The sequence below is a fragment of the Nycticebus coucang genome, chromosome 8, assembly GCF_027406575.1.
Source record: "Nycticebus coucang isolate mNycCou1 chromosome 8, mNycCou1.pri, whole genome shotgun sequence".
Taxonomy (NCBI): Eukaryota; Metazoa; Chordata; class Mammalia; order Primates; family Lorisidae; genus Nycticebus; species Nycticebus coucang.
Window position 1 is genome coordinate 9631618 of NC_069787.1, and position 8727 is coordinate 9640344.

Here is an 8727-nt window from a genome sequence, read left to right on the forward strand (position 1 = left end):
ACAGGTAGTAAGACTGAAACTTTTCCATTTTCCAAGACCTTTCTTTATTTCCTGAGATAAATAAATAAGTGGTGGGTGGGAATGGGATAAATATAGAACAGGAGCTGGCAGCATGCAGCTGGCAGGCAGGTGGGGGCTGTGACAGCCCTACCCCCGTGGGGACCCTTTCATCCTGGACAGGGGCCAAAGCTCACTAGCAGTTACCATAAGGAGAAACTTTTCTTTTAAAATTCATACTGTGAAGCCTGCCCAATTCCCCTAGGCAAAGATCTCATGGTATCTACCTTCAGTGCTACTTTTTTACCCCTGGGGCCTCACCTGCCCAGGCCTGGGTACCTGGGCTCCTCTGTCAGGCAGGTGGGGGGCGCTTACCCCACTCTCAAAAATAAACCAAGCTGCTCTGAGTGTCTAGCAGGAGAGAGGCCCAACCTCTGCAGACAGCCTGGGTGGGAGGAGACCATGCAGGTGGTGACAGGGATTATCTGCCCTTGATGAAACCCTCCAGCACCCGGTCACTGCGCTCTGACAACCAGTAGCCAGTCATGGCTGCCACGGCCCCAATGAAGATGGCGGTGAACACTAAGTCACCCTTGGCAGCCAGTGTGGCCAGTGCACAGATAATGACACCGAAGAACATCTGCTGCAGCACCACAAGCTCATCTTCTGTCATCTCTGAGAAGAAGCCTGCCGACTCTGCAGAGGAACAATGTTCCTGTCACTCCTACCCCTGTTCCTGGCAGTTTCTGGAACCTCCCCAGGACTCCCACATGCCTGCCCAGCACGCAGGCATACAGCATCATTTACTGCTTAGAACGATTCTGAAATGGGCAGTTATTATCCTTCACTAAAGGAGAAACTGAAGTTCAAAGAGGTGAAGGGGCCCAGGCTGTGCAGTGGATGAGTTGGAGGAAAGGCATGTATTATAGGTATGAGGCCAGACCCAGAGCCAGACTGCCTGGATCTAAATCCCAGCTCTGTAGCCTGCTTGCCACACAGCCCCACTTCACCTTTCTGCATCTTCGTTCTCACATATGTAAAACAGGGAATGAATGAGAATAATACCTACAGGGTTGGTTAATAATACCAACACCGGGTTGTTTTAGGAGCTAAATAAATTAAGGTTCCATGTAATGAAAAGCATCTGACATAAGAGCTGGGGGAGTGGTCCCTATGGTCATGACTGTGATTTCACCACACCTAAGGCCTACAACAGTTCCCTCCAGGCCAGGGTAAGGTCTGGTCCCCTTAGACAGGTGAGGAAATAGGCTTAGGGAGACATATTAATTGGATGCCAAGTCTGATTCTCCTTCCACCCTGGGAGGGGTGAGGCTGCCAAAAGGCAACCTGGAGATCAGATGTGGGGTCCAGGTCTCAGTGCAGCCTTGGGGGCTGGATCTATAGCTACCACTGCTACCTGGAAAAGGGGGTTGCCTGCCCTCCCCCTGGATGAGGACCTCCCGTATCCCTCCCCCAGGGCTCACCTGGGATCTGCTCCTTCATGCAGACGCCCCCCATCTGTTTGTAGCCCTCAACACAGACACAGCGATAACCACCCTCGGTGTTCTCACACTGCTCGTTCTCTCCTGGACACACCTCTGTCTCACACTCGTCCACATCTTGAAGGAGGGCAGGGAAGAGTCAGAGTCCTAACTGCCAGGGCCCACCATGCAAAACCCCTGACTTCTCACTCACGTCCTGACACTGGCCCCTGCCCTTGTCCAGGCAACATTCCACCCTCCCTACCCCTATTTTAGCCCCCTCTTGGTTCATGGTGGGTAGGACACTCTCAGGTGCCTGTACCCCATTAGCAGGAGACTCACCGAGACACTTGGAGCCCACCTGCTGGTAGCCAGGGCTACACTTTTTACAGCGGCCTGGCCCTGCACCCATGCAGCCCAGGCACGCCTTGGCACAGTCTGGAGAGGGAAAAAGAGGGGAGATGAGGTTCAGAGCTGCTCTGGGGCTTGGGGGACCCAAGCTCCAGAAGAGGAAGCCTAGCAGGGCTCTGGAGTCTGAGAAATCTTTTTTTTGTTTGTTTTTTTCTGGGGCTAGGTTTGAACCTGCCACCTCCGGCATATGGGACCAGCGCCCTACTCCTTGAGCCACAGGCGCCGCCCTGAAATTTTTTTTTTTTTTTTTAAATTGAGACAGAGTCTAACATTATAGCCCTTGGTAGAGTGCCATGGCGTCATAGCTCATAGCAACCTCCAGCTCTTGGGCTTAGGCGATTCTCTTGCCTCAGCCTCTGAATAGCTGGGACTACAGGTGCCCACCACAATGCCCGGCTATTTTTTGTTGCAGTTTGGCCGGGGTCAGGTTCAAACCTGCCACCCTCGGTATATGGGGCTGGCACCCTACACACTGAGCCAAAGGCACTGCCCCTGAGAAGGGAAATCTGATAGGTCACATCCCATCCTCTGTAGAAGTAGACACTGACCTCGGCACTCATAGGACCCCTCAGTGTTCACACAGAACTGGTCAGCTCCACAATTGGCTCTCTCTGTGCCACATTCATCGATGTCTGCAGAGAGATGAGCAGAGTGGGGATTTCAATCCTTATTTAATTAACAGGGAAGCCGAAGCAAGGGTTGTTGGGGAATGGACTTGCCTAGGAGAAAATGGTATGACAGAAACTGCAAGTTGTCCACCAACACAGAAGCAGAGGTACAGCTGGACCTCATGCTGCCCAACCAGAGGCTACATTTTCCAACCTGCCTTGCAGCTAAGCATGGCCCTGTGACTGAGTGCTGGCCAATAGGATGTAAATAGAAGTGATGTGCTCTGCTTTTAAGACAATGGGTTTGGCCTCCATGTGCTCTTTTCTCCTCACTTCCTGAGCGCTGGGACTTAGAACATGGAGATGCCTGTGACTAAGCCTCAAACATGCAGACATTGCCCAAGGGGATGATTGTATATTAAGTTAGAAGAAACCTGGGTTCTTGAATGATTGTGACAAGCAGAGCTTCTTTGCCAGCAGGAACCAATCACTTCAGGACTGAGAATTGAGAAAAGAAATAAACTTCTAGATCAGTGGTTCTCAACCTATAGGTTGCGACCCACAGAAACTGTATTAAAGGGCCACAGCATTAGGAAGGCTGAGAACAACTGTTCTAGATTCTTTAAGCCACAGGCTTTTATTATAACAGAGCTTAGCTTTTTTTTTTGCAGTTTCTGGCTGGGGCTGGGTTTGAACCTGCCACCTCCGGCATATGGGGCCAGTGCCCTACTCCTTTGAGCCACAGGCGTCACCCCGCAGAACTTAACTTTTATCCTAGTCTAAGTTAAGTGGCTTAGGTAGGAACTAAACCAAGTATTGAACGCAGGTTTCCTTACCCAAAGTTCAGTATCCTCATTCCCCTAGCCCACCTTTCACCACTTGGCCAAAGTGACAACCTTCTCTAAGAAGCCTTTCCTGATTCCCCACCAGCGCCTTCACTGAGTTGGTTTAGGGACATCACTGTACCCAGGTCTGTCTATTCTGTAAAAGCCTGGTTGAGATTTCCATGAAGATAGAGACTGTATTGGTCTAGACCAGGTGTGTGTCTTTATTTATTTATTTATTTATTTAGAGACAGAGTCTCACTATGTCGCCCCCAGGAGAGTGCTGTGGCATCGTAGCTCACAGCCAGCTCAAACTCTCGGGCTTAAGCAATTTTCTTGCCTCAGCCTCCCAAGTAGCTGCGACTACAGGCACCTGCCACAACACCCAACTATTTTCTGTTGCAGTTAGTTGTCATTGTTGTTCAGCTGCCCAGGCCAGGTTTGAACCCTCCACCCTCAGTGTATGTGGCCGGTACCGTAACCACTGTGCTATGGGCGCTGAGCCCAGATGTGTGTCTTAAAGGAATGAGGCACCAAACGCAGGCCCCTGCTCATCCCCCCTAGACCTAGGTAGGGCCCCACTTACCTACACATTTGAGGTGATGCAGGGCCCAGCCCTTCTTGCATTGCAAACAGTTTGATTCCTCAGGTCCTGAGCAGCGGGCACAGGGGCCAAAACAAGCTGGGTAGAATGGAATCAGTATGAGGATAGGCAAGCATGTACCCCATCTACCCCTGCCCAGCACCACACCCTGTGGCTACCTACCCGAACATACCAGATGGCTGGCATTGCGCTCCGCCTCAAAGTAGCCAAGGCCACACTGGCCACAGGCCTCACCCCCGTAGCCGGCTTGGCAGTCACAGTGTCCACTGCCCCCTCGGGTCCCTTCCCCTTCACACTGCCCGTAGCCACCGCAGGGCCTCTCTGCACCCCCAGGACAGGCTATGGGAAGACACCAAACTGGGTGAGATCTCATATACAACCTTGATATACAAGAGATATTTTCTGGGGGCGCCCATAGCTCAGTGTTTAGGGCACCAGCTACATGCACCAACCCAACTTGGGTCTACTAAAACAAAAACAAAAACAAAATAGCCAGATATACTGGGGCTGGCAGGTTTGAACCCAGCCCGGGCCTGCTAAACAACAATGGCAACTGCAACAAAAAATAGCCAGGCATTGTAGTGGGCGCCTGTAGTCCCAGCTACTTGGGAGGTGGAGGCAAGAGAATTGCTTAACCCCAAGAATTTGAGGTTGCTGTGAGCTATGATGCTACAGCACTCTACCAAGGGTGACAAAGTGAGACTCTGTCTCAAAAAAAAAAAAAAAAAGAGAGATTTTCTGCAAACTGTTACATATTTTGGGGGAGGAAATTTTTTTTTTTTTTTTTTTTGTAGAGACAGAGTCTCACTTTATGGCCCTTGGCAGAGTGCCATGGCCTCACACAGCTCACAGCAACCTCCAACTCCTGGGCTTAAGCGATTCTCTTGCCTCAGCCTCCCGAGTAGCTGGGACTACAGGCGCCTGCCACAACGCCTGGCTATGGGGGAGAAAATGTTAATGACAATAGAATACTTTGTATGCAATTTGCTTATTCAATTTCCTATTGTGGAACAATTAGTTTATTTACAAATCTTTTCTTTTATAAAGACTGAATTGACCATCTTTGTAGCTAAACTCTTCATCTGCAACTTCAGGAGAGACTATTTTTTTTGAGACAGAGTCTCACTTTTGTCACCTTCAGTAGTGCCATGGCATCACAGCTCACAGCAACCTCCAGCCCTTGGGGTTAGGTGATTCTCTTGCCTCAGCCTCCAGAGTAGCTGGGACTACAGGCGCCCACAATGCCCGGCTATTTTTTGTTGCAGTTTGGCTGGGGCCGGGTTCGAAGTGCCACCCTCGGTATATGGGGCCAGCGCCCTACTCATTGAGCCACAGATGCCGCCCTCAGGAGAGACTTTTATTTATTTATTTTTATTATTATTTTTTGAGATAAATCCTCAAGCTGTTACCCTAGGTAGAGTGCCGTGGCATCACAGCTCACAGCAACCTCGAACTTCTGGGCTTAAGCGATTCTTTTGCTTCAGCCTCCCAAGTAGCTGGGACAATAGACACCCACCACAATGCCTGGCTATTTTTATTTTTTGGTTGTAGTTGTCATTGTTGTTTGGCAGGCCCGGGCTGGATTCGAACCTGCCAGCTCTGGTGTATGTGGCTGGCACCTTAGCTGCTTGAGCTACAGGTTCTAAGCCTATTTATTTATTTTGAGACAGAGTCTCACTATGTTCCCCCTCGGTAGAGTGCCATGGCGTCACAGCTCATAGCAACCTCAAACTCTTGGGCTTAAGCAATTCTCTTGCCTCAGCCTTCCAAGTAACTGGGAGTACTGGTGCCCACCACAACGCCCGGCTATTTTTTTTTGTTGTAGTTGTCGTCGTTGTTTGGCAGGCCTGGGCCAGGTTCGAACCTGCCAGCCTCGGTGTATGTGGCCAGCGCCCTATCTGCTGAGCTACAGGCCCCGAGCCAGGAGAAACTTTTAAAAGCGGCTGAACTTATTAGTTCAGCTCCAGCCTCAGAATTATGAGTATGGATGGATGTTGGCAATGGGGGCTTCAGGGCACTACCCACCCTCCCCAGGAAGTTACCTTAATCTGATCCAGCATGGGAAGTGAAGGGACCAAGAGCCCAGCATTCCCTTAATACATGGGAATAACCACACTGCATCTGATTCAGTATAGCCCTGTTCCCTACTGTTCTGCTCATCTCACCTGCCCTGAGAAGCAGGCAAGAACTGAGTCCAGAGAAGTTATCTGAGTAGCCTGAGCTCACACAGCTAGCTAGGGACAGAGCCAGGACTGGATCCCTGGCCATAGCAGCTCCCTCTCCTCCCCCCAAAACTTTAAAAACTCATAAATTTTGAAAGGTATTTTTGTCAGAAATAATAATAAATAAACTCACGAAGGCAGGAGGGTCCAAAGGTGCCTGAGGGACAGCAGAGCTTCAGGGAATCTGAGCAGAGCCACTGGAAGAGGTCTGGGGCCTCCTGCTTCCTAAGGCAAGGGCAGGGTAGAGGAAGGCGGCCAGGGACTGAGCAGCGTCAGAGGCACTGCTCACCCCCTCATTCCACCAAATCTGTGATCCAACCAATCATGGGCAGAAGACCCATAAGGCACATCAGCAATGCCCTTTTCCCATTTGGCAGAAACATAAACTGAGGCTCAGAGATGGAGCTTGGGTACTCCAGCAAGTCCATAGCAGATCTTGGTTTGGAAGGAGCTGAACCAGGACACAGTCCCCAGCATGCAACCCTTGCTTTTTGGCCACTTTAAAGCCTTATCGCTAGACTCCTCATGTGATCTACTCCCAGGAAAGGACCCCATGTTAACTCACTTGTGAAACCACCAGCTCTCCACCAGCTCCTCACTCAACTCCAACAGACGGTGGCACTCGAAGTCTGATTTGCTGCACACACCCTCAAGCACCTCTACCAGGCGGGTCTCACTGCCCAGGGACAGAGCAGGCATGGTGGAAACATATTCTGCCATTCCCCATCTCAACCCACCCCACCTCCTCAGGTCTCTCTCCACCCTTCCTCGTGCAGTGACCATATCAAAGGAGAGGCCATGGGCATAACAGAAGGGGTTTTGGTTCTGGGAAGCAGAAAGACCTGGGTTCTAATCTAGTTGTGTGACCTTGGCAAGTCACCTAACTGCTCTGAATCTGTTTTCTCATCTGTAAAATAGAGACAATACTTCCCCTGCAGGTTTGTTGTAAGACACCTCAGTTCCTGCACCTGAACAATGGAATACAATACGCTTTAAACCAGCGGTTCTCAACCTGTGGTGTGGAACTGCGTTGCTTCTTCACTTCAGGTCTCTGTTCAAATGTCACACCTTGAATACCCTGCCACCCAGCATTCTGCAGTCCACCTTGCTTTACTGTTTGTTCTTCACCTGACAAAATGTTATTCATTTACTTATTCACTACTTCTCTTCTACCAAGATGTAAGCTCCAGGAAGATGGGATTTTGCTTGCTTTGTTTGTTGTTGTACCCCAAATGTTCTGTGATATTTGTTGAATAAGTGCTCTTCAAGATTCCCCAGCTATCCCCCACCAGTAGACCAGAGGTTGGGAAGTGGGGTATATGCCACTCCCCATTAACTAGTCCCATACCTGTCTTTGTATTTGGACAACTTCTCTTCCTCCCAGGCAGTGTTTCCACCTCCAAAGTTGTCCCGGATGGTTCTCTCCAGGCCCTGAAAATAGAGAAAATTAGCAATATAGCACCTGGCACACGCTCACATTTCACTGACCAGGAAACCGAGGAAAGGGAGGCAAACTGCCTAAAGCCATCCAGTTAATAAGCAATCTAGAGGGCGGCGGCTGTGGCTCAAAGGGGTAGGGTGCCGGTCCCATATGCCCGAGGTGGCGGGTTCAAGCCCAGCCCCCGCCAAAAACCACACACACACACACACACACACACACAAGCAACCTAGAGAGACTTGAATCTATGCAGATTTGCATCCCAGAGCTCCTCACACTCAACCATGTGCTATAGTAGCTGCTTGCCCCACCACGCCTCCACGAGGCTGCTGGTGCACCCACCTTGTTGAAGCTCTCCACTAGTGCCTGGCAGGTATGGCATGGATGGAGCTCAAGCGGGGGAGAAGACTGGGAAGGTGGAGAGGGTTGGAGCCAGATGGGGCCTGGGAGGCTAAGGAAGAGGCTCAGGCCCCAGAGAAGAGCTGGGACCAGACCCCTAGGGGGCCGTGGAGCCATCTTTTCCCAGGCTGGCGACCTGCAGATAGAAGGTGTGGGGAGGATTCACTGAAGGAGCCAGACCCCAGGTAAGAAAGGGAAAGGGTCAGTTCTGGGTTGTCAGAGCTGGAAGCCCAGATCTGCGTTATTATGAGTAAAGGCCGAACTGGGGTTATTGAAGGAGCAGGGTGAACAGGTGGGGAAAGGGGTCTAGTCTGTAATTCAAGGAGGGACATGAGTTACCCCCGTTATTGTGGGGGAGGTGACCTGGATCTTTGACAAGTGGGTTAAGAGTCCGCCCACTGTTTTACGGTCTGAATGAAGATTAAGGGCCAGATCAGCAGACTTGGGGACAAGAGGTCAGACTCCAAGTACTGAGGGAGAGGAGGCTGGATGGGCGGTCTTGGGGAAGGTGTCCGGAAGCCGGATCCGGATGTGCAGATAATAGGTCAGGCTCAGGGCCTCGCAGGCGGACAAAGGCACAGCCCACGAAATGGCAGGGAAGGATCCAGACCCACGTAGACCACGGAAGGGAAACGACCGACCCTGACCACAGGCGCCGCGGCCTCAGTCTTCTCAACGCCACAGCTGCCGCCGCCTGCGTAAAACGTACAACCCCGCCGGGCGCCGCAGTCAGGGGGGCGGGG

General features: G+C 51.2%; 1 protein-coding gene across 2 annotated transcripts; it reads right to left on the reverse strand.

Moving 5' to 3' along the window:
- Positions 1-28: 28 nt before the first annotated feature.
- On the reverse strand, positions 29-8699 carry CRELD1 (cysteine rich with EGF like domains 1). Of its 2 annotated transcripts, none has more exons than XM_053598779.1 (11): positions 8626-8699; positions 7928-8120; positions 7496-7578; positions 6713-6823; positions 6281-6372; positions 4088-4264; positions 3908-4003; positions 2438-2521; positions 1821-1916; positions 1482-1616; positions 29-693 (listed from the first exon to the last, which is right to left on the reverse strand). In XM_053598779.1, the coding sequence occupies exons 2-11, from the start codon at positions 8099-8101 to the stop codon at positions 479-481; spliced, it is 1263 nt and encodes a 420-aa protein (XP_053454754.1). In that variant the 5' UTR covers positions 8102-8120; positions 8626-8699; the 3' UTR covers positions 29-478. The 2 variants fall into 2 exon arrangements, with proteins under 2 accessions (XP_053454754.1, XP_053454755.1); XM_053598780.1 differs by having other exon boundaries at positions 8632-8667.
- Positions 8700-8727: the final 28 nt, after the last annotated feature.

Bases quoted from the DNA above. Each gene is read 5' to 3' on its own strand.
- CRELD1 (XM_053598779.1), bottom strand. From the start codon at position 8,101: ATGGCTCCACGGCCCCCTAGGGGTCTGGTCCCAGCTCTTCTCTGGGGC. The intron at 4,004-4,087 runs GTAGGTAGCCAC...CATTCTACCCAG, and splicing joins CAGCCATCTGGTATGTTCGG to CTTGTTTTGGCCCCTGTGCC. The intron at 1,617-1,820 runs GTGAGTCTCCTG...CCCTCCTTCAAG, and splicing joins GGTGGGCTCCAAGTGTCTCG to ATGTGGACGAGTGTGAGACA.